This window comes from Pongo pygmaeus, chromosome 16, assembly GCF_028885625.2.
Source record: "Pongo pygmaeus isolate AG05252 chromosome 16, NHGRI_mPonPyg2-v2.0_pri, whole genome shotgun sequence".
Taxonomy (NCBI): Eukaryota; Metazoa; Chordata; class Mammalia; order Primates; family Hominidae; genus Pongo; species Pongo pygmaeus.
In genome coordinates this window covers 90034601-90060851 of record NC_072389.2, presented here as the reverse complement: position 1 = coordinate 90060851, position 26251 = coordinate 90034601, and the positions used below count along the sequence as shown (strand labels likewise).

Sequence of the window (26251 nt, the reverse complement as noted above, 5' to 3'; positions counted from 1 at the left end):
TCAAGATGGGGCTGGAACTGTCTACCATATGCCCTCACCTTCAGAGATCTCATCAAGAGAGCACATCACCTCTAGCTGAATGGCCCCTAGAGTAGTATATGGTTACTTTAAGTTTTCTCACCCAATATGTTAGAGTTCTGCTAACAGGACCACAGGTGTAACAAGAAGCATATGAGTTTTGTAACCAGAGACCTGGGTTAGAATTCTGAGTCTTCCAGTAGTTGTGTCACTTTGGGCACTTTGTAACCTCCATGAGCCTATTTCCTCATCTGTGCAAGCATTAAAATCATGTGATGTACTTAGCACAAAAAGTAGTCGATAAATGGTGGTTATTAGTCACTCCCTGCCCCATTCCGGGATACTGAGGACAGTTTCCACAGCCCTTCTGTTCCATTACAGATCTTAAGACATTGCAAGCAGGACAAGGGTAGCCCTGGACATGAGAAAGGGTAGCACTGGGGTATAAGAAAAATGCACTTATAATACTCATCTTGCCCCAAAAGTCTTCCTCCCCATCAAGGGGTGGTGCCTCAGGGTAGGCACAGTCTAGAAGAGAAGGACCACACAAAGTGTTACATCCAAGCCCATGCAGGCCTTGCAGGTACAATTCTCAAAAACAGACTCTATCCCAGGGTCTTCTTGCAGGACTCTGAGGCCAAGGAAATCTAGATAGCAGAAGTACTCTGGCCCCTGGAGAATGCTATCCATGTACCAGCCTCAAGCTAAGAATCCAGTGAAAGGTTGTTACAATGAAGAAAATCCTTAGGGGAAAAAAGAAAGCCCCTATCATAGCAGATGCAGCACTCGGTATACCTCCTCATTTGTTTTCCTTTGATAGCCATGGAGATACTTAAAGGTAACAATTTTATCTTATTCAATGTTGTACTTCCAGTGCTGCACACAATGAATGCTCGATGTTTGCCAAATGAATTTAGCCAACAGCCCTACTATCTGCAACCTTGTTCATTGCTTAAGAGTGGTGGAAGATGGTCAGATGTGATGCCATAGCTGCCTTGGGCAATATATCACCAAGCAGAGCTCAAGGAATAAGCTTGCGTCTTGGTCTCTACACAGAGACAACAGTGTAACAGGGTATCTGCAAGGATAACTCCGAAAATGCCCAGAGCTGTTGAAAGCCTCCTCCCTCACTGAAGCAACTGAGCTAGCTGGTTTTCAGACGGAAAGGCAGTGTAGGCACTGGAATGTGGGCTGCATGTTCCCGCATTGCTGGTGAGGGTGCACGATCTGGCACTGCAGCTGGCTGGTGGGAGGGCTGCATCCTACTCCAGGAGGTAGTACCCTCATGTGGGCTTTCCAAGAAGGCCCAGAGCCCAGGGAAAGAAGAGCAATGGCTGTCACCACAGCTCCAAAACCAAAGGCAACATGACGATTAGGGATGGGTGTGTCCTCAACCCTCAGAAAGGAAAACATACCCACACTAACCTGCCTACACAGCCAGATCATACTGCTGGGGTAACTCTGGTTCTGGTCCTTATGAATTCTGAGGCTCAGGCTGCAGTCCCTCCCTGGTCCACAAAATCATGTAATATTTATCACTAAAGTGGCTTGGGATGGAAAGTGGAAAAGAAAAACCATTTCTATTTCAGAGACAAACAGCTACAATGTAGCACAGGCCTTTCAGGTGGTGGAGAAGCTGTGGATATTATGACTAGATCCAAGCTACTTTTAATAGCTGAATTTCATAGTAACTTTCAGACCAAGCTCTCCAAGCCCCCAGTGGGGCACACCTGCATTTCTATGGGCCCAATGCTATAACGTATTTCAGAAAGAGCATTGTAGCTTAGAGAATGAGAGCCAAAGAAGGGCTATACTTCAACCTGATGCCAGTGAAAGACAGTGCCTTGGTCAAACACTGATCGCCCACAGACAGGTGCCCATCTCCTGTGTGAGTTCTTCTATCTTTTGCTCAGATACGGTGGAAGTGAGGACAGGGGAGGCTGGCTTCATAGGCCCCCAAGGTTGGCTTCAAGAACACACAAAACAAAGTACCGTGGTCTCCAGGCATAGAATACCAAACAGTGACACCATACTTCCTTGCCCAGGGGAACAGGGTAGTTGCTGACTTTTCTGGAAAAACCTGAGTCAGCAGAAGGCCAGTACTTCAAGAAACCCTATCTTAACCCAGAGATAGTTACTTAAGGTAAAGCTCTCCCCATCCACATCCACATAAAACAATTTCAATACCCCTCTCCTAAATGGGGTTTTACCAAAACAACTGGGCATTAAAATGCCTAACAGACACAACGGGCCCAGGCTCTGCAAAGCATTCTAAAAAAAGACCTGCGCCAAACAGGGTGGAGGCCACAGAAATCAACAAGACAGTACCTTGCTGCCATGGCTGCCGGTTCCTGGACCAGGGAGGGAAGGGAAGGACAGCAGGCTTGGTGTTTCCCACTGTCACTACCAACAGCGAATGGCTGTACCACCCCCTCCCCCCCTCCCCACTGCCCCTTACCACCTTTTCATTTTCCTAGAGTATCTGCTGCCAATACCTCTTTATTATAATTTATATAAAGCAAAATATGTAGGTTGTAAGTATACCGGTAGTGTTTAAGTTCACATTTCTTCCTGAATATTCCAAGACTTGTATTTGGGCAACCCTCCTCCTTATACCACAAGAGGGAAATGAACAGGTAACAGAAGGTATGAGCAGAAGCAATTTAAGGGGGGGCTGCCAAGAAGTCCCTTTAGTTTGTCCCCACTGAACCCTACCAAGAAGACAAGGGATCCTAAAGGGGAGTGGCTCTTCTTTTATCCAGCTGGTCACTCTCAACACAAAGGGAAAAAAAAAAAAAAGATTCTATAGCTGGGAGTTACCCCACCCCACTCACCCTGCCTACCCCTTTCCAGGATCAATGCTCTGAACCCTATGTTAAGTCAATTCCAAATATCTCAGTGCATTATCCAGCCTCATCTGAGGGTAAAATCCTTCCCTTGCCATGATTCAGAGACCACTCACTCTTCATATAACTCCCTGGTTTTTAAAACCACTGAGTAATTCTGGTCATCCAGTAATCAACCCCTTAACTCCCCTCCCCCACCTAAAAGTGTTTTGCTTCATCATCTCCAAGACAGGCCTGGGCACCATGGGGTTAGCTGGATCTTTTCTGCATAAGGCCACCACCTTTGGGACCCTCCTCAGGGCCACTCAGGTGCAGACTAACAACTCCAGGGAATTTATCAGGATAAGTGGAAGAGCCATGCCTGCCTTTACACGGAGCCATCTGTCCTGCCACACTCACAGCTAGCATTTCCATCTCTTGCAAAACAGCTCCATGTTGTATGTGTGTATGGTGGGGAGTGATGCAAAGGGGAACAGAACAACTGTTGCTGTGGATATCTTCGTTCACCACCCCCATGCATCCCCTTACCCCAGCCAGCTCATTCTCTGGCACTCACCCGAGTGTGTGCTGCTCTGGGCTGAGGAATCTGAGTCCTGGGTGCTCCAGGGTCGGTCCCAGCCTGTCAGACTGAGGGACTGCAGGCCAAGGCACAAGTCATTTGCATCTGGGAGGCCACGGGAAGATTCTTGCGCAGAGGTTGGGAAAAGCATCCTGCTTGTAACTGTTTCTTCAGAGTCCTGGAAGTCTGCTTTGGACAGGAGCACAGCAGAAACCTCAGAGTTAAGGGCTGTTTTCCCCAATATTATCAACAGTAAATATTATTAATAATAGTTTCCCCAGGCTCACAGGCCAGACATCCAAGCTGGCTGGATGCTGCAGCCGCTGCCTCTGCACTTTTGGGGGCGCTGGGGCAAGAACAGTTGCCATACAGGCCCCCTCCCCTCACACACACACCCCTATCCCATCTGCATTACAGACTGGGCCAGCATGTGATCAGGCTGCTGATGCTTCCCGCTGCCAGTGACATCAGCCGGCTGAGCCGTGCAATAGAGAGCGGCATCATCCCTCACAGAACGGGGGAGGAGCAGGAGGGGACGACAGGGAGGAGACTTGCCTCCCAGGAAAAGACAGCACAACAGCTACTTGGAATAGTCCCGGTGCAGTGCCGGTAAGTCTGGGTTGCAAGGCAGCGCCCTCCGGTCTCCAGCAATGGTGGCCAAGCAGCCCTCACGCACGACTGAAGTCCTCTCTGCCGACAGCAGAGCCAAAGCAGCCGACTGCCTGCTCGTGTGGCTCTGCCCTCCTGCCCCTCCCTTTCCCTCCCCCTGCTCTCCACCCCCAAACCCAAAAACACTCTAGTCCTGGACTCTCTCCAGCTGCTGGCTCAAGCCCTGGCTTTGCAGCCCAATGCAAAGCTTCACAGTTCTGCTAGCAAAAATCTGTGCTCCAAGTGGCCCCTGAGCAGCACCCTGACACAGCAGTGTTTACCACTGAGGAACAAGATAACCTTCAGAAAAACACTGTACACTTGGACCCTGGGGAACAACACCTGGTGTTCCAGGCTTGTCTAGAGCAGCTTATCACAGAGAAAGGGGGTAAGCTTTCGCTGAGTGGGGGAGAGTCACTGGGCTGTTCCACGTACACCTCACAGGACATGGCCCACAACCCACATGCCAGAGTGAGATCTGCCCTGACTAGGATAATCCCTGTGCCCAGGTTCCCTCATCTCAACAAGATGGGTATTAGTCATGAGCAGATACAGCGGCTCAGCTCCTCCCCTCCCTCCTGCAACTGTAGGCACAGGCTGAGGAAACACTCTCAAAGCAGCATCTGACAAACCAAGAGAAACAGTCTCTGAAGTATCGTTACGCCCTATTAGAAACACCAAACTCTGAAACTTAATCACCTAGCTCTGTCAATATTGCTTCCCTTGCCCTTCCAGGAGCCCTGAGCATGATACAGGGCAGCCGTGAGGGCCACTGATGCCTCTAACTGAGAGAGGGCCCAGGCCCTCTCTCAGAGGTGCTGCACAAGACCAATGCTTTATTTCTGTGGCCACTCACAGCTCCAGCAACAAAGACTAAGAAAATTCAGCTTCTGGAGCTTCCGCCATTTCCTCTCTGCCATCTCCTCCCACATCAGTCCTTTTCCAACATGAGCCCGGGGTCACTGGGCTTCTTCCTCATAAAGGAGGGTAGGGCAACAGGCCCAGACTCACCAGGCAGGCTGCTCAAACCTGGACTCGGCTGGTAGCACTCCACCTGCTTGCTCTCCCCTGTTGCAAGGAAAGGCAAGCAGATACGGGAAACATGCCCACCTGGGACCTCCCATGGCAGGGTCGAGAGAATGCTGCTGCCACAGAAATAGCTGTTCAGAACTTCCTGCAGTACACCCTGTGTCCACAGGCACTCAGGCATAGCCGAGAAGGGAAAATTATCAGTCTCCTTCCTTTGGAGATTTTTTTTTTTAAAGCTTTGCTGCTGTGTCATCCATCCACGTTATTCCTGCTGGCTGTAGATATTCTGCTTGCTCCCTATCTGTGTTTGTCAAAGCCTTGTTCATCACGGCAAAGGCCTAGCAAAAATCACCCATACTGGTGCTGCCCCTACCCCTGACTACTCCCCTCCTGCTTTTCTATGTTCACCCTTCCCTCAAGCTAAGGATATACTTTAGACTTCACCCACACATATTAGTTACCAAAACACAATGCTTCCTTCAGAAACATCCATATTTAAGTATCTATTCCCCCCTAAGCCAAATATCTATATAATCCCCTCATACCCCAATCTGAGGGCATCTATGTCTAGAAGCAGCCATTCTCTACCCGTTAAAATCAGGGTGACTGTGCATATGATTACCGCCATCCCTCATGAGGAGAGAATCAACTATGCTGTTGCTACTCAAAATACAGTGTGGCAGACCAGCAATATGAGCATCACCAGGAGCTTGTTATAAATACTGAGTCTCAGGCCCCACCCAAGACCGAAAGAATTGAGATCTGCATTTTAACAAGATACCCAGTTAATACATATGTATGTAAAAAAAGTTTGAGCAGTCGGGTGTGGTGGCTCATGCCTATAATCCCAAAACTTTGGGAAGATTGCTTGAGCCCAGGAGTTCAAGGCAGCAGTGAGAGCCATGACTGCACCACTGTACTCCAGACTGGGCGACAAAGTAGTCCCCATCTCAAAAGTTTGAACAGTACTGATGTATACAACTAACACAATCTTCCCACTCCAAGCTGAAAGACCCCAGGCCTGAGCAACAGGTCTGTTAAACCCATTTAAGACCAAATGGCTACATGCATCCAGGAGCTTGGAGTTCTACACACAGTATAACTCTACCCTCACCCCTACAACCCCCACCACAGACCTCACCTTCCTCCTTATCCAGACATTCCTCGATCTGTTGTTTCTTCCAGATAAAGATTTTCACTACCATTGTAGGATTCCTTCACTAGATCCAACTCAATGCAGGCCATACCTGTTAAAACCATTAGTGTGGCAGGCTGGAAAAATCAACAGCTTTAGATGACTGATAGATCTTGCTCTGCTCACCAGGTCTGCCACTGTGTCTTTCTAAGCATCTTTTCTTCTTTAAAGATGCAACAGTAGCCATCTTTTACGTGTTTTGTGAGGATTAAAGAAAATATTTGAGGACAGGTGCAGTGGCTCAAGTCTGTAATCCCAGCATTTTGGGAGGCCAAGGCAGGCAGATCACTTGAGGTGAGGAGTTCAAGACCAGTCTGGCCAACATGGTGAAACCCTGTCTCTATTAAAAATACAAAAAACATTAGCCAGGTACGGTGGCACACGCCTGCAGTCCCAGCTACTCAGGAGGCTGAGGCAGGAGAATTGCTTGAGCCCGGGAAGGGGAGAGGTTGCAGTGAGCCGAGATCGTGCCACTGCACTCCAGCCTGGGCAACAGAGCTAGACTCGGTCTCAAAAAAAAAAAAAATCATAAACCATGTTCATGTACTGGAAGACTCAACAGTGCTAAAAAGTGATACCAACAAAATTAATATACAGATGTTCCTCAACTACAGTGGGGTTATGGTCTGATAAACCCATCGTAAATTGAAAATATTATAAATTGAAAATGCCTTTAAATACATCTAATTTACTGCACATTATAGCTTAGCCTAGCATACCTTAACTGTGCTCAGAAAACTGACACTAGCCTACAGTAGGGCAAAATAATTTAACACAAAACTTGTTTTATAATAAAGTGATGAACACCTCATGTAATTTATTGAATACTGTAATGAAAATAAAAACAGAAAAGTCATATGGATACTCAAAGTACAGTTTCAACTGAATGCGTATCATTTTCACACCATCATCATGTCAAAAAACCTAACTTGAACCACCCTAAGTCTGGGGCCATCTGCACATCTGTGTAATCCCAATATACCAGACTTAAAGCAATTCATTGGGGAAAAACTTTTTAACAAATGGCACTGGAACACCATATGGGGACGAGGGAATAAACTCTGACCTATATACAAACATTAATTTAGTAGATATCAGAGACGTAAAAGTGAAAGCTAAGTATAAACTATAAAGCTTCTCTAAGAACCTATCTTTGTAACTTGGTAGGGGAGAGGGAGTGCATAGAAGCAAGGGTTTCTTTATGTAGAGTACAGAAAGCAATGATCATGGAGAAAGCTGATAAGCTGACCTTATCACAACGAAAAACTTCTGCTCATCAAGATACCACTAAGAAAATAATTACGCAAGCCACAATATGTGAGAAAATACCCACAACCATATCTGACAAATCAGTAAAAGAAATCTTAACTGAAAAGTAACAAAATCTCAATTGTTAAAAGGCACAAAATCTGAAAAGCACTTCACAAGGATTATATAAATGGCCAATAAGAACTTCAAAAAGTGCTCAACATCATTAGTCAAAGAAATCCAAGTTAAAACCACAGTGAGACACTACTGCACACCTACTAGATGGCTAAAATTAAAAAGACTGTACCACATCTTGCCAACATTTGATGTTGTCAATCAACGCTTCATTACCGTAAATGGTACATCCACCTTGTACTTATGAAAACGCTTATGTATTTTCTTCCTTTTCAATGGGAGAAAAGGTACATCCACTTTGAAAAATGGTCTGCCCATTTCTTACACAATTAACATATATTATCTTATGACCCAGAAATTCTACTCCTAGGAATTCAACTAAGAGGAGTAAAAGTGTATGTCTAATAAAACACCTGTGCAAGAATAGTCATAGCAGCTTTATTCATAATCACCCAAGTGTGGATTCAGTCCATGTGAGAATCAACAGAACAAAATGTAGTACATGCATATACCATACTATTACTCAGCAATAAAAAGGAATACAGGCAACAATAAGGTAATTATGGTGAGTGAAAAAAGCCGTACATAAGTTACATATGTATATAATTCCACTTATTTGAATTTTTAGAACAGACAAAACTAATAAATGGTGAAAAAAATCAGGTGGTTGCCTCTGGCAGGAAGTAGGCGGGTAGATTAGGAAGGGGTACAAGGAAAGTAGCTGAGGTGACGCTAACAGTGTCTATATTTTGATGAGAGTGAGGACACATCAGTCAGAATGGATCTAATGACACATTTAGAATTTGTGCACTTCACTGCATGTAAATTTTACCTCAAAAAAGTTATAAACAAACATAGTATTGAATACTAGTTAATGATATGCATGCTGAAGGATTTTGGGGTAAATTGTAGCAATCTCTACAATTTAAAGATATGTGATAAGGCAAATATGACAAGATGTTCACTGTTCAATCTAGGTGGTATTACAGGTGTTCACTTTGTAATTCTTTTAGCTTTTATGTATGCTTGAAAATGTTAGTAAAATGTTGAGAAAAAAATAAAAGTCAGACTTTTTCTGAAAAAATGAAAGTCTGACTGAACTAATTGGTTTGACAATAAGAACTGACTCCAGGCTGGGTGTGGTGGCTCATACGTGTAGTCCCAGCACTTTGTGAGGCCAACGCAGGTGGATAGCTTGAGCCAATGAGTTTGAGACCAGCCTGGGCAACATGGCAAAACCCCAGCTGTAATAAAAATACAAAAAATCAGCCGGGCATGGTGGGTGCACACCTGTAGTCACAGCCACTTGGGTGGCTGAGGTGGGAGGATCGCTTGAGCCTAGGAGGCGGAGGATGCAGTGAGCTGAGATCATGCCACTGCACTCCAGCCTGGGTGACAGAGTGAGACCCCGTCTCCAAAAACAGAACTGACTCCATTAAATGAGGTATTATAGTAGACATTTTTTTCTGTAAATAAAGTTAAATCTATAGGCCCATGGTTTTGACAAAACATACTTAAAGCAAATGGTAAGATAAAATCATTTTTAAATAGCATGTTGGCAAAGGTGTGTTTTGTTTTGTTTTCGCAGCTGAGGCTATAGGCACACCACTATGTCCAACTATTTTTATTGTTTTGTAGAGACAGGGTCTCACTATGTTGGCCAGGCTGGTCTCGAACTCCTGGGCTCAAGGGATCCTCCCACTTCAGGCTCTCAAAGTGCTGGGATTACAGGTGTAAGCCACTGTGCCTGACTGCAAAGGTGTATTTTTAAACTAACTTAAATTTTTTTTTTTTTAATTTCCTACAAATGTTGCACAAAAACTATTTTAAGTTTTCTCAATCTTTTAAGTATACTGAGTTAAGGTGTGTCTAAGTGAGGGACAGACATAGTAGTAATCTCAAATCTGCTTTTTTTTATTTTTTGAGATGGATTTTTAGAAACAGAATCTTGCTCTGTCAGGCTGGAATGCAGTGGCATAAACACAATTCACTGCAGACTACACTTCCAGGTTTAACAGATTTTCCTACCTCAGCCTCCCAAGTAGCTGGGACTACAGGTGCATGCCACCATACCAGCTAATTTTTTTGGGGGGTATATTTTTGTAAAGACAGGGTCTTGCTATGTTTCCCAGGCTGTTCTCAGACTCTTGAGCTCAAGTGATCTGCCTGCCCCAGCCTCACAAAGTGCTGGGATTACAGGCGTGAGCCACTGCATTCAGCCTCATCTGAAAAATATAGCATTGATAAAGCTATATTGGGCCAGGCGCGGTGGCTCACGCCTGTAATCCCAGCACTTTGGGAGGCTGAGGCGGGTGGATCACGAGGTCAGGAGACCGAGACCATCCTGCCTAACACGGTGAAACCCCATCTCTACTAAAAATACAAAAAATTAGCCAGGCATGGTGGCAGGCACCTGTAGTCCCAGCTAATCAGGAGGCTGAGGCAGGAGAATGGCGTGAACCCAGGAGGTGGAGCTTGCAGTGAGCCGAGATCGCGCCACTGCACTCCAGCCTGGGCAACAGAGCGAGACTCCGTCTCAAAAAAAGAGAAAATAAAAAAGCTATATTGATAAAGCATTATTGGTATAGTTAGGAAACTGAGTAATTCCATGTCTGGTATGACTAGGTAAAACATCTTTTCACAAATTAGCTGGTTTTCAGTTCTTTCTTTTCAACAAATATGAAGGAGGAATGAATGCAACTATCAGCCAGTAGATGACTAAAAATAATAATACATGACTAATTTTTTGCACAGAACTAAATCAAAGAATTGTATGAACTAGTTCATTCCCCATCTACTTATGTGAACAAGTTTACTCAGGGCAAACAAACCTATGGAAACAAAATGTATATATACAGTGTTGAAAATCCCAAGTTGGTGGGCACAGTGGTTCACACCTATAATCCCAGCACTTTGGGAAGCCGAAGCAGGTGGATCACTGGAGGTCAGGAGCTCGAGACCAGACATGGCGAAACCGCATCTCAACTAAAAAATACAAAAATTAGCCGGGTGTGGTGACATGCACCTGTAGTCCCAGCTACTCAGGAGGCTGAGGCAGGAGAATCACTTGAACCCAAGAGGCGGAGGCTGCAGTGAGCCAAGATCATGCCACTGCACTCCAGCCTGGGCAACAGAGCAAGACTCTGTCTCAAACAAACAAAAAAACAAAAAAGAAACCCAAATCATTCCAGCAATAAGTCAGTCATACAAAATTACATGTTTTTTGTTTTGTTTTGTTTTTTGAGACAGAGTCTCACTCTGTCGTCCTGAGTGCAATGGCAAAATCTTGGCTTACTACAACCTCCACGTCCTAGGCTCAGAAAATTCTTCTGCTCCAGCCTCCTGAGTAGCTGGGATTATACACATGCACTACCACGCCCAGCTAATTTTTGAACTTTTAGTAGAGACAGGGTTTCACCATGTTGGCCAGGCTGGTCTTAAACTCCTGACCTCATGTGATCTACCCACCTCGGCCTCCCAAAGTGCTAGGATTACAGGCATGAACCACCGTGCCCAGCCTTAAAATTACATGAGATTTTAGAAGACCTCAATTTATGTCATTAAAAACTATTTCCAGGCTAGGTGGGGTGGCTCACATCTGTAATCCCAACACTTTTGGGGGGCTAAAGCAGGAAGATCACTTGAGCCCAGGAGTTCAAGACTGCCTGGGCAACACAGGGAGACCCCGTTTCTACAAAAAGTAAGACAAAGAGCTGGACATGGTGGCGTGCGTCTGTGGTCCCAGCTACTGAGGAGGTTGAGGCTACGATGAGCCATGATTGCGCCACTGCACTCTGGCTTAGGCGACAGGTACCTTGTCTCAAACAAAAACAAAACAAAACAAGCATTTCCAATAAACAATTATTAAAGAATAAAACTTTATCAAGATTTATAACATTTAGATTGTCTTAATTGCCCTACCAATCGTCATTATCACCTTTGAGACACAGGAAATAATTTAAAATTTCAGTTTATGTACTTTTGTTGTTACAGAGAAGGATGACATGTGATCGACAAAAGACTCTCAAGCACAAAATATTACATTAAGATAAAACTCAGCGGGAGAAGTGGACTACAAATACTAGGAGAAAAGAAACAATGGGCCAGGCGCGGTGGCTCATGCCTGTAATCCCAGCACTTTGGGAGGCCAAGGCGGGCGGATCATGAGGTCAAGAGATCAAGACCATCCTGGCCAACATGGTGAAACCCCTTCTCTACCAAAAATACTAAAAATTAGCTGGACGTGGTGGCACGTGCCTGTAGTCCCAGTTGCTTGAGAGGCTAAGGCAGAAGAATCGCTTGAACCTGGGAGGCGGAGGTTGCAGTGAGCTGAGATCACGCCACTGCACTCCATCCCGGAGACAGGGCAAGACTCTGTCTTAAAAAAAAAAAAAAAAAAGAAGAAGAAGAAGAAAAAATAAATAATGAAAAGTTTCCCCCTGTTAAAGAACTGGTTTACATATTTTAAAATAGATAATAGGTCTCAAATCTCTCTACTATTGTAAATTTACAGTTTCACTTATAATAAAAATGTAGATACCAAGTTAAATATGCAAGGGGTACCCTGTACTAAAAATTCTATTGTGGTAAAATATACATGAAATTTACCACTCTAACCATTTTTGAGCATACAATTCAGAGGCATTAGTACATTCATATTTTTGTGCAAGCATCACTACTCTTCACCTCTAGAGCTTTTTTTACCCTAAGCTAAAACTTTGTACCATTAGACACTAATTTTCCACTACCCTCTCCTCCTAGCCCCTGGTTACCATTATTTTATTTTGTCTCTATGAATTTGACTATTGTAGGGACCTCGTAAGTGGAATCATACAATATTTTTCCTTTGTATCAGGCTTATTTTACTTAGCATAATGTCTTCAAGGTTCCTCCATGCAGTACATCCCCAATTTCTTTCTTTCTTTTTTTTTTTTTTTTTTTTTTGAGATAGGGTCTCCTTCTGTCACCCAGGTTGGGATGCAATGATGCAATAATGGCTCACTACAGCCTCAGCCTCCCAGGATCAAGCAATCCTGCCACCTCAGCCTCTAAAGTAGATGGGACCACAGGTGCATGTCACCAGCCTGGCTAAATTTTTAGAGATGGAAGTCTCCCTATGTTGCCCAGGCTGTTGCTGAACTTCTGGGCTCAAGCGATCCGCCCACCTAGGCCTCCCAAAGTGCTAGAATTACAGGCATGAGCCAATGCCTGGCATGCATGTACGCATTCATTCATTCATTGATAGGATTCTGCTATGTTGCCCAGGCTGGCCCCAAACTCCTGGGCTCAAATGATCCTTCCTTGCCTCACCCTCTCGAGTAGCTGGGACTACAGGTGTGCACTACTGTGCCAGGTTTCCTTTTTAAAGCTGCTAATTTTGTATCATATACAACATTTTGTTCATCCATCCAATTCATCCACTGATGGACACTTGGGTTGTTTCCTGTTTCTACCTTTTGACTATTGTGAATAGTACTGTTAGGAACACTAGCATACAAATATGTGTTCAAGTCCTCACTTTCAATTTTTTTGTGTGTATACCTAGAAGGAGAATTGCTGGATCATATGGTAATTCTATGTTTAATTATTTTTGGAAGCACCATACTCTTTTCCCCAGCAGCAGTACCATTTTACATTCCCACCACCAATGCATAAATGTTCTAATTTTTCCATATCCTTGCTGACAATGTGTATTTTGTTTTAATAATGGCCACCCTAACAGGTGTAAACTGGTATTTCATTGTGGTGTACATTTTTTTAAAAAATTAGGTTGTACACAAATGTTTGAAGATTGCTGTTGCCTAATTCACTAACCCCCAATGTTTTTAAAAATCTCCCCAACACCAGGTTTTTGTTAAACTGCCATCCAAAGTGGTCCTGAAGACAATGGCATCTTCTTGCAGCATTCTACCTCACTGGTTACAGTGATGGTCCCATAGGTAAGTATCTGACTCAAGCTGGGCAAGAATTACCCAACCCCATTACTACAGAGACCAGTCCAGGTATGGGCATGACTTAAGCCAAGCTACCTAGGTATCTTTCCTTGAGATTTTTCTAACTGTATATAATGGAAGAAGAACTATTTCCTGATTGTCCATGATGCCAAAGGATGTGAGCATATACCCTTTCTCATAACTGGCAACTCTGAAAAAGGAGATAATAAAACTCACACTGGGAAATGAGCAGAGGAAAGACAGAAATAGGCAAAATTGGAGGCTACAGATTCAGTATCCCTAGCTTTCCAGTGATTCCTTCCTATTCTATGAGCTTTGTATCAACAGCGTTCCAACATACCCCACATTTTACTAAAGTAAGTTCTAATTGGGTGTTTGATTTTTTACAAATGAGAGTGTTCTGCGTAATTCAGGCCCTTTAGCAAGGATAGACCAAACAAGTAACTACTGCATGCAGGATAAAAATCTCTGGGACAAAAGCCCTTAATATCCTGGCACCAGCTGAGAAAGTCAGCCACAAAAGAAAGCAGGAAAGAAGCTTAAAGACCACCTAGTCAAATTCCTTGCCACCCCCCCATCTTTTTTTACTAGAAAGCACACAAGGCTCAGAGGTGGCCATAAGCGACAAAGCTACTAAAAGGCAGAAGTGATCCAAATCTCGATTTGCTGGTCTCAAATACAGGGACTAACTGATCCCTCAACCTCTCTCCCACAATGGGACACTTTCTAGACCCAGGTCTACATTCATACATAATAACCTTACTCAGACCTGTTTTATCAGTAAGTTAGCAAAGGATTCCTTTTCTGAACTCAGGTCCCCATGCCGTGTACTAAACCCATCCCATCATACTAGGAGTTCAATTCTTTTTTTTGAGACACAGTCTCACTCTGTTGCCCAGGCTGGAGTGCAGTGGCGCAATCTTGACTCACCGCAAGCTCTGCCTCCTGGGTTCACGCCATTCTCCTGCCTCAGCCTCCCTGAGTAGCTGAGACAACCAACAGACGCCGGCCACCATGACGGCTAATTTTTTGTATTTTTAGTAGAGATAGGGTTTCATCATGTCAGCCAGGATGGTCTCGATCTCCTGACCTCGTGATCCGCCTGCCTCGGCCTCCCAAAGTACTGTAGGAGTTTAATTCTTAACACTAACTCCCTCACCCTCCCCACTACTCTCTCCACAATCTGCTACTTATTCAGCAGAAAGTCAATTTCACATTCTGGTGTTTCTAAGATTTCGCTGCCATGTGCATATATTATTTTCAAAGGTGATAATTTTACTTCTTACCCATGGAGAGCAAAAAAGACGACTGCCGATTCAAGGCTAGCATCATCCAATCTATTGCTTATGGTATGGGGAGTTCTGAAGCAGACCATCCTGAAGACTCTGGTTCAGAGTCCTTGAATACAACATGCCATCTAGGTTGTAGGTAACAACTAGTTTTAGTAAAACTAGTATAACCAAAACACAATGAAACATTACTTTACCTGCCACTACACTGTTCAAATTTGGGGTCTGCAGAAGTTCCTTAAACAGTACATCAAATTGGAGACCCTTTACAGTGCCAACCACGATTGCATCTACAGAATATAAAAGCCAGTTATTTAAAACAGGAAGGCAGGGTATTTCCATATAGAGGGTAAATTGGTACAACATTCTGGAGAGTAATCTGACAAAAATACTGAAAGCTTCAAAAGATATTTATTCTTTGATAAAGAAATACTACGTCTAGAAATTTATCCTATGTCCAAATAATCACAGATGCAGGTAAAAGCTTTAACTTCAGGTACTTCTTATTAGTGTATAAAATAGGCACCTATTTAAACAAACTCCAAAATACGAAAACCGAATGCCAGAGGTTAACCTTTTTTGTATCACGTACCATTTGGCAGTCTGCTAAAACCAATGAAATCTTCTAAGAAAAATGTTTCACAACATATAAAATAGTAATAATATTGAAATAGTAAATAAATGTCAAGATATGTACAATGCCTGTAAAGGAATCAATATGAATTGTCTGATCATCCTATTGATACCAAATTATTAGGTCCTGCTAATATTGTGACTTGTTGCCTAAACTTACAGTTAAAAGAAATGCGGCCGGGTGTGGTGGCTCATGCCTGTAATCCCAGCACTTTGGGAGGTCGAGGCGGGCGGATCACAAGGTCAGGAGATAGAGACCATCCTGACTAACAAGGTGAAACCCACTCTCTACTAAAAATACAAAAAATTAGCCGGGCATGGTGGTGGGCACCTGCAGTCCCAGCTACTCAGGAGGCTGAGACAGAAGAATGGCGTGAACCTGGCAGGCAGAGCTTGCAGTGAGTGGAGATCGCACCACTGCACTCCAGCCTGGGTGACGCAGCGAGACTCCGTCTCAAAAAAAAATAAAAAAAAACAGCTACATTTCAGTTAAACATCACTGAATATAAAGATACAAGTTTTTACCTGCCTAAATTATTGGACCCCTAAATTCTATCCATGTACCCAGGTTAAGAATCCCATAATGCCAGCTGGGTGCGGTGGCTCACACTTGTCATTCCAGCACTTTGGGAGGCAAAGGTAGGTGGATCACTTGAGGTCAGGAGTTCAAGACCAGCCTGGCCAACATGGTGAAACCCCATCTCTACCAAAAATACAAACATTAGCCAGGCGTGGTGGTGGGCACCTGTAATCCCAGCTGCTCTAGAGGCTGAGGCAGGAGAATTGCTTGAAGCTGGGAGGAGGAGGTTACAGTGAGCCAAGATCAGGCTACTGCACTCCAGCCTGGGCAAGATAGAGCGAGACTCTCAAAAAAAAAAAAATCCCATAATGCATCTATCTACACAGTAAAATGCTATGTAGCCTTGAAAAGAGATATAAAAAATTAACACCGAAAGATAAAAGATAAAGAGGCAAATAGTGTGTTCAAAATATTTAATATACACGTTTGAAAAAAAAAAAACTGGAGAGATACACCAAAATGTTAACAATAGTTATTTCTGGGTAGTAAGATGATGTAATTTTTTTTCCTAATTTGTCTGTTTTGTTCTTTTTTTTTTTTTTTTTTTTTTTAACAGTGAACACATTGTAACAAGAAAAAAAATGCAAGCTATTAAACTGGGTAAGGTGATAACATCCCCTAAATAAACTTGAGTAGTTTTTGCAGATAAAAGCCCATATTAGATTTCAAATTTGACATCAGGAGTTCAATGACAAAATGATATTAGGATCATAAATTTAAATAAGCCACAAAACATTAAAAATAAGAGGGACTTTGGAGGCCATTTAGTGGAAGCCCTTTATTTCACAGTAGAAAGACCCTCCCCTCAGTACTAATTCCAGAAGCCTCAAATGCTGATCTCTGCATAGTTCCCTCTATCCCCATAAATGTACTCATTTATTCTCCAGACAAAATGATGCAACATATCCACATTTGGAAACTAGACCACATTCTCCAAAGTGGAAGTAATCCAGACTGTGATCAAGACACAACCAACAGTTAAGCTTTCAGCGGCAAAGTCTGGACATTCCAGCAGATGGGGATGGTACCATGCAGAATAAGACTTTCAAAATTTACATGAAACATCACATTCTCTACTTTTCAAGGGAGAAAAAGAGCAGAAAACTTATTTTTGAAGTCCAGGAAGAACTAGGCAACTTACAACTATCACCACATTCCTCAAAACAACCCCATGGAGAAGACAGGCATTACATCCATTTTACAAGCATTAAAGCCATGACACAAAAAAGGCGAAGCAATTTGACCAAGCTAAGCACTCATCTCATTCAAAACCCAAGCCCTTCACCCACCATGCCCTTTATACAATTATATTGTAAAATTCCATTTTGTTTTTTAAAAAAGCATGCAAGTAATAAGTAAAAGATGATCACTTTCACATCTCTGCAACATTCCTTGTCCTCAATCCTACTCTCTTCTCTGAATGAATAGTCTGAGATATTCCTTTTGTACCATTTTCTATGCATTTGTGAACACTGTTACCAACACTGTTACTATTCAACTTTAAGTTCTGCCAATATGCTAGGTTAAAAAATACACTACTTAATAAATGAGAATCTTGAGTGTCAGGCACTAGCTAGGCAACCAGGATATAAGTGAAGAAAAAAAAAACAGTTACAGCTCTTGTCTTTTTGGGTTTACTATTGTAGTGGTAGAGAAAAACCTGATAATGGTATAAGTGATAAAGTATAATTGTGAGTGAGGTGCTAGGAAGGAAACAGACATCAGGATACAAAAGTATGTAAGGTGGTTTCTGGCCTAATGGGGGAACAGTAGTTAGAATTTCCTTGGGTAAGTATGCCTTTCAGATATTTGTTAACCTCATTTGCAATGTTAATCTAATTTGATTGGAAGGTTGAAGCATTTTTTTCAGATACAAAAAAAAAAAAGCCACTAGCTATCAATTTTCAGTTTATATCCTTTGCCCTCTTTAAGAATGAGTTCTTATACGGTGGCTTTTCCTTTACATCAATAAGCCAGTACTTATTGTCCTCTAGAAAGAGAAATACCCTAAAAGAAAGACTACTCTAAAAATAATTTTGTTATACTTTCCTAAGCACTACATTTAAAGTGCTTTAAACTCTAGACTATTTACAGAGGCCTCTAAGTTTTAAACATTATTTTCCTTTAAAAAAAATTACATAAAATAAATTTGATCTCTCCTTCTCTGCATTTTTGGTCAGAACCAAAAGTTACCTAAGCCACATTTTTGTCCAGGTCAGCCAGATTGCTGGTAAAAACTAACTTCAATCAATCTGCATGAAAATGAGTAGACCACCTACAGTTAGTTTGTATTTCTGTGTTCATCGGGAAAGAATCTAAAGAAGTTGTAGGTTCAGGCTGGTTTCACAGCTATTCTAAATTTAGATTCACACATACCGTGCACATACACTCCCCTCTATACTTAGGCACATGGAATTGCACAGGTGTGAATTCAAGATGATTACTATTCCTAGCCTTTGTTAACATTTTAAAGAGTTAAAGTTGCTAGTAAGGATGTCTGCTGCCCTAAGCCTGAGTTATAGCATTTTCCCCAAGGGATTTTATTCATTAGGAACTAGATGACAATGAATTAACACACTACATATCTTTAACTATGCAACAGGGAAGGAATTGCAATTGTCTTTAAGACAGTTTCAATAGTTGCCACCCCCTAGTTGTAAAAAAGATTATCAGGAAATTCAACATAGGAAAAGATTTAAAAGACTAATAGAAAAAATAACTGTTCTACTTATAAAGAAAATGGGAATTAAAATGAGAATTCTGCTCACCAAACCTGAAAAATTACAGTTACAATATTCAATGGTGATGAGCCATTTAGGTAATTTTTTCTTCTCTATGTATATGGTGAGACAGGACTCTCCAACTGCTGAGAGAATCACAGAAGGATAGTATCTCCATCAAGAATTTAACCATCATGAATTTTTAAAATATCAAAACTCTTCAACTTGGTAACTGTATTATAAGAATCTCTCTAAATACTCATAAATGCTAAGAAAGATTTACCTACAAAGATGCCTGTCACAATGCAATCAATTGTGAAAACTGAAAATAACTATTCTGTCAAAATGGACTACGAACTTAGCCATTAAAATACATACCTCAGCATATGACAAAGGAGAACACTTAAGTGGCTGGGGAAAGAGAGTAAGTTGTATACAAGGCAAGACTACAGCTGAATGAAGATATTCAGAAATACGGAGAGAACTCAAAGTCATCAAAAACAACTGAAGTAGACTACAGGTAGTAGCACGTATAAATCTTTACTGAAATTTTCAAATTGTTTATAGCAAATGTAAACTACTCAGAAAAAAATTCAGATAATTTTAAGAAATTAAAATCTGGGTATGGCTTTCTGACAGAGAAATTCACTATATATATTTAAAATAGTACATTTAAAGAAAGATGAGCTGTCTTCAGAAAATAATTCAGTAAAAAACCTTTCTGGGATGCTATTTGGTCATATGTTTTAAGAGTATGTTTATACCTAAGTACAAACATTCAGAAGTAGTTCAGTACTTCTAAGATTCTACTATGAGGATAACAGCCAAATTTTGTTTTGTTTTGTTTTTGTTTTGAGACAGGCTCTGGCTCTGTCACACAGGCTGGAATGCAGTGGTGTGATCTCATCTCACTGCATCCTCTGCCTCCCAGGCTCAAGCGACCCTCCCACCTCAGCCCCTGGAGCAGCCAGGACTACAGGCACATGCCACCACATCCAACTAGTTTTTTTTGTTTTTGTTTTTGTTTGTGTGTGTGTGTGTGTGTGTGTGTGTGTTTGTAGAAACAGGGTTTTGTCATATTGCCCAGGCTGGTCTCGAACTCCTGGGCTCAAGAGATCCACCTGCCTTGGCCTCCCAAAGTGTGGGATTACAGGTGTGAGTCATCGCATCCGGCCCAAAGGTTTTCTTAATGTGGAGGTTCATCCCCACATTAAGAGTTAATAAAATAATAGCACGTACAACTTCAAATAAGGAGGATATGAAGAATTATCTCCACCCAATTCCCTACCCCAGAGATACCTTTCAAAGATTCTTTTATGTATACAAGCATGTATACACATAGCTTTTAAAAATATATGCACAAATGGTCAAATATACCATATCACATCTTTTTTCAAGTATTTTAAGAGCTCTTTCCATATCTGTATATAGAAATCAACTTCATTATTTTATGGCAGCATGGCAGTCCATTCCGTGAACATGACGTATCTAACCATTTCTCTACTGATGAGCATTCAGGCTGCTTCTAGTAGTTTTTATTTCTTCTACAAATAAGGCAATGAACATCCCTCAACATTGATCTTGACTTACTTGGGCAGGCATACTTGTTAAATGCATACACCTTACAATCCAGTACATTTAAAATTGATAGATATTGGTCAAAATTGCCCCAAGAGCCACACCCATTTAAATTCCCAACGATATGAGAACTATTTCTTTGCACCCTTGCCAAATTTTACTTTTTATGAACCTGACAGGTAAACAATAGAACCCATTGTTTAAATCAATGATGGGATTCTGAGCTTAAGGACAAGGAGTCTACCGTATGTTCTTAAGATTGAGTATCTTTCGTGTTAATTGTCCTCCTTTTCCCCATCATGTTCCCCATCTTAGAAAATAGATCCACATTAGTGTGCCAGACAAAATTTGATTCCTCTCTCTCCCATTCCCCACAATCAAGTCTTGTTGAACCTAACCTTGAAATTTACACAAAATCTGTCCACTTATTTTGCTTCTATTATTACCATACTAGTCCAAGCCAACACACTTCTCACCTGAACTACTGCAATAGCCTCCTATGTTATCTGTGCTTTACCATTCAACACTTCCCACCCCCTGGAAAGCCCTGTACCCCTTAAACATCCCAAGTTCAGGCCCACGCCAAGGCCCTGCTGTTTGTTCTGCTTAATACTCCTGCTCTGGCCTTAAACCAGTTTCTCTACATGGCTGACTACTTGTTATTCAGTCTTCAGCTTAAATGTTACTTTCTGAGACAGAGGCCTCAATTGTATGTGGGGCGGCAATTTAATCACTAACCCCTGCCCCCATCCTAATCATTCCTTATCACATCCCATTGCTTAGTTTTCATATTGCTGAGTATAATTTGAAATTGTGGCCAGGAGTGGTAGCTCATGCCTGTAATCCTAGCACTTTGGGAGGCAGAGGCGGGTGGATCACTTGAAGTCAGGAGTTTGGGACCAGCCCGGCCAACATGGTGAAACCCTGTCTCTACCAAAAATACAAAAATTAGCCAGGCATAGTAGCACACGCCCATAGTCCCAGCTACTCAGGAGGCTGAGGCAGGAGAGGTTGCAGTGAGCTGAGATTGCGCCACTGTACTCCAGCCTGGGCAAACAGAGCAAGACTCCATCTCCAAAAAAAAAAAAAAAAAAACTGTATTACAGTCGGCACTCCCTACCTGTGGGTTCCACATCTGTGGATTCAACCAACCGCAGATCAAAAATATTTTTTAAAATGTGTCCATATTAAACATGTACAGATTTGTCAGTATTCCCGAAACAATACAGTATAACTATTTACATTGCATTAGGTATAAGTAATCTAGAGATAGTTTAAAGTATATATAAAGGAGGACATGCATGGGTTAGATGCAAATACTGTACCATTTTACAACAGGGACTTCAGCATCTGTGGATTTGGGTATGCACAGGAAGTCCTGGATTCCCTACAGATAACTAGGAACTTTTGTTTCTACTCCACCATATTTCTTCGTAGCTTTTCTACAGGAGAGCAGACACAGTATCTGCACTTTTCACGTCTGTATTCACAACATCTAGAAGAGTTTATTAGTGTTGACTAAAAGAAGTGCAGAATAGTCTTTTCATATGTGTCCCCTCATCCCTTTGACCAAAAAAAAAAAAAAAAAAAAACAGTTGTTAGTCTCATTAATTCCTAAGAAAACTCCGTAATTTAAGAAAGTTAATCTTCTGTTACCCATTACACATATTTTTTCCTCCTTGGTCACATATTTAAATTATATAATTCAATGGTTTTTAATACATCCAGAATTCTGCAATTGTTACAATTTTAGAGCGTTCCATCATCCCCAAAAGAAACCTGTATCCTTTCAGATGAGATCAGGCACGCTCAGGGTGGTATGGCCATAGACAGAAACCCGTATCCTTTCAGCAGTCACTCCCTGGGGATTTTTTTTAAGTTCAGCGATACATGTGCAAGTTTGTTATATGAGTAAACTTGTGAATTTGTTGTACAGATTATTTTATCACCCAGGTGTCAGGTCCAGTACCCAATGCTTGTTTTTTCTGATCCTCTCCCTTCTCCCACCCAACACCCTCAAATGGGCACCAGTGTCTATTGTTCCCCTCTTTGTGTCCATATGTTCTTATCATTTAGCTCCCAGTTGTGAGAACATGTGGTATTTGATTTTGTGATCCTGTGTTAGTTTGCTAAGGATTATGGCCTCCAGCTCCACCCATGTTCCTGCAACGACATGATCTTCTTCATGGCTGTGTGTAGTATTCCATGGTGTATACATACCACATTTTCTTTATCCAGCCTACCATCGACAGGCATTTAGGTTGATTCCATGATTTTGCTATTGTGAATAGCACTGCAATGAACATAAATGTGCATGTTTTTACGGTAAAACGATTTACATTCCTTTTGGTACATACTCAGTAATGGGATTGCTCGGTTGAATGGAAGTTGTGTTTTTAGCTCTTTGAAGAATCACTACACTATTTTCCACAATGGCTGAACTAATTTATATTCCCACCAACAGTGTGTAAGTGTTCCCTTTCCCCCCGCCACAACCTTGCCAGCATCTATTATTTAACTTTTTAATTGTAGCCATCCTGACTGGTGTGAGACAGTATCTTACTGTGGTTTTGATTTTCATTTCTGTTTTTTGTTTTGTTTTGTTTTGTTGTGAGACGAAGTCTTGCTCTGTCACCCAGGCTGGAGTGCAGTGGCACGATCTCGGCTCACCGCAACCTCTGCCTCCCAGGTTGAAACGATTCTCATGCCTCAGCCTCCCGAGTAGCTGAGATTACTACAGGTGCCTGCCACCATGCCCAGCTAATTTTTGTAATTTTTAGTAGAGACAGGGCTTCACTACGTTTGGCCAGGCTGGTCTCAAACTCCTGACCTCAGGTGATCCGCCCACCACGGCTTCCCAAAGTGCTGGGATTATAGGCATGAGTCACTGTGCCCAGCTTGATTTTCATGTCTCCAATGATCAGTTATAAAGCTTTACTCATATGCTTGTTGTCCACATGTATGTCTTCTTTTGAAAAGTGTCTATTCATGTCCTTTTCAGGACACTATCATTTCCCTCTAACCTCTCCCACCTCTAGGCAACCATGAAGCTATTTTCTGTCTCTACAGATTTACCTATTCTGGATATTTCACATAAATTAGATCATACAATATTTAAAATTTTTTTCACTTAGCATGTTTTTAAGATTCATCATTGTTTTAGCTTGTATCAGAACTTTTTTTTTTTTTTTTTTTTTTTTTTTTTTTTTTAAGACAGGGTCTTAATCTGTCACCCAGGCTGGAGTGCAAGTGGCACTGTCTTGGCTCACTGCAACCTCCACTTCCCAGGTTCAAGCCATCCTCCCACCTCACTCTTCTAATTAGCTGACACTACAGGCATGTGCCACCACATCCGGCTAATTTTTGTATTTTTGTAGAGACAGGGTTTTGCCATATTTCCCAGGCTGGTCTCGAACTCTGGCTCAATTGATCCGCCCGCCCCAGCCTCCCAAAGTGCTTGGATTACAGGCAGGAGCCACCACACCCAGCCAGAACTTCAGTTATTTTTATTGCCAAATAACATTTTATTGAATGGATATATGGGTATACCTTGGAGATATTGCAGGTTCAGTTCCAGACCACCTCAAAGTGAATATTGCAATAAAGTGAGTCACAACCTTTTTGGTTTCCCAGTGCATATGGAAGTCGTTTTTAGGCCAGGCATGGTGGCTCACGCCTGTATTCCTAACACTTTGGGAGGCTGAGATGGGCGGATCGCTTGAGCTCATGAGTTTGAGACCAGCCTAGGCTACATGGTGAAACCCCATCTCTACCAAAAATACAGGGAATTACATGACTGTAATCCCAGCTACCTAGGAGCCTGAGGTGGGAAGATGGCTCGAGCCTGGGAGGCAGAGGTTGCAGTGAGCCAAGATTACACTACTGCACTCCAGCCTGGGTGACAGAGCCAGATATTGTCTCAAAAAAAAAAAAAAAAAAAAGTTAATTTTTGTATTATAGTCTATTAAATGTGTAATAGCATTGATGTCTTTTTAAGAAGTACATATCGTAATTTTAAAACACTTCATTGCTAAAGAATCCTAACATTTGGGCCGGGCGCAGTGGCTCACGCCTGTAATCCCAGCACTTTGGAAGGCCAAGGTGGGAAGATGACCAGGTCAGGAGATCAAGACCCTCCTGGCTAACACGGTGAAACCCCGTCTCTACTAAAAATACAAAAAAATTAGCCGGGCATGGTGGCACATGACTGTGGTCCCAGCTACTCGGGAGGCTGAGGCAGGAGAATCACCTGAACCTGGGAGGCGGAGGTTGCAGTGAGCCAAGATTGCGCTGCTACACTCCACCTTGGGCAACAGAGCAATACTCCGTCTCAAAAAAAGAAAAAAGAATCTTAACAATGATCGGAGACTTCAGTGAGTCATAATCTTATTGCTGGTGGAGGGTTCTTGCCTCAATGTGCATGGCTGCTGACTTATAAGGGTGGTGGTTGCTAAAGGCTGGGTTAACTGTGGCAATTTCTTAAAATAAGACAATCATGATGTTTGCCACATAGTTCGATTCTTCCTTTCATGAAAGATTTCTCTGTATCATGCGATGCTGTTTGATAGCATTTTACCTACCACAGGAGAACTTTCAAAATTGGAGTCAATCCTCTCAAACTCTGCCTCTGCTTTATCAACTAAGTTTATGTGGAAATTCTAAATCCTTTGTTGTCTTCAACAAAAATGTTCACAGCATCTGCACCAGGAGTAGATTCTATCAAGAAACCATTCACCTGTAAGAAGCAATTCATCCCAAGTTTTATCATGAGATTGCAGCGAATTCAGTCACATCTTCAGGCTCCACTTTTAATTCTACTTCTCTTGCTATTTCCACCACCTATGTAGTTACTTCCTCCACTGAAGTAGTGAATCCCTCAAAGTCATCCATGAAGTTTGGAATCAACTTCTTCCAAATTCCTATTCATGTTAATATTTTTACCTCCTCCCATGAATCACAAATGTTCTTAACAGCATCTAGAATAATGAATCCTTTCCAGAAGGTTTTCCCAGATCCATCAAAGGAATAACTATCAATGGCAGCTCTAGCCTTATGAAATGTATTTCTTAAATAATAAGACTTGAAAGAAAAATTACTCCTTGATCCATAGGCTGAAAAACTGATCTTGTGTCAGCAGGCATGAAATCATTAATCTCCTTGTACATCTCCATCAAAGCTCGAGTGACCAAGTGCATTGTTAATGAGCAGTAATATTATGAAAGGAATCCCTTTTTGTCTGGGCAGTCTCAACCAGTGGGCTTTAAACATTCAGTTAGCCATCGTGCAAACAGATGTGCTGTCATGACTTTATTGTTCCATTTATAGAGCAAAGGCAGAGTAGATTTAGCATGTTTCTTAAGGGCCCTAGAATCTTCAGAATGGTCAGTAAGCACTGGCCTCAACTTTAAAGTTGCCAGCTTCACTAGCCTGTAACAAGAGAATCAGCCTGTTCTTCAAAGCTTTGAAGCCAGAAACTGACTTTTCCTCTCTAGCTAGGAAAGTCCTAGATGGCATCTTCTTCCAAGAGAAGGCTGTTTTCATCTACATTGAGAATCTGTTGTTGAGTGTAGCCATCTTACCAATGATCTTAGCTAGATCTTCTGGGTAACTTGCTGCAGCTTCTCCATCAGCACTTGCTGCTTCATCTTGTACATTTATGGTATGGAGACAGCTTCTTCCCTTAAACCTCATGAACCAAAAAAAAAAAAAAAAAAGGAAAAGAAAAAGAAAAACCTCACGAACCAACCTCTGCTAGCTTCCAAATTTTCTTGTGCAGCTTCCTCACCTCTCTCAGCCTTCTCGGAAGGGTGTTAGGGCCT

General features: G+C 42.1%; 1 protein-coding gene across 12 annotated transcripts in view; it reads right to left on the bottom strand.

The window, feature by feature from the left end:
* Positions 1-26251, bottom strand: part of CPEB1 (cytoplasmic polyadenylation element binding protein 1) — a 103987-nt gene that overhangs the window by 24776 nt on the left and 52960 nt on the right. For 7 of the 12 annotated variants that reach the window (XM_054450964.1, XM_054450967.1, XM_054450962.2 and 4 more), the window contains one exon: positions 3421-3609. In XM_054450964.1, the coding sequence (XP_054306939.1) occupies positions 3421-3609 (189 nt within the window). Of the gene's footprint in view, positions 1-3420; positions 3613-3974; positions 4164-5082; positions 5105-26251 lie in introns of those variants that run through there. The other 5 variants (XM_054450966.1, XM_054450968.2, XM_054450965.2 and 2 more) reach the window with 4 other exon arrangements.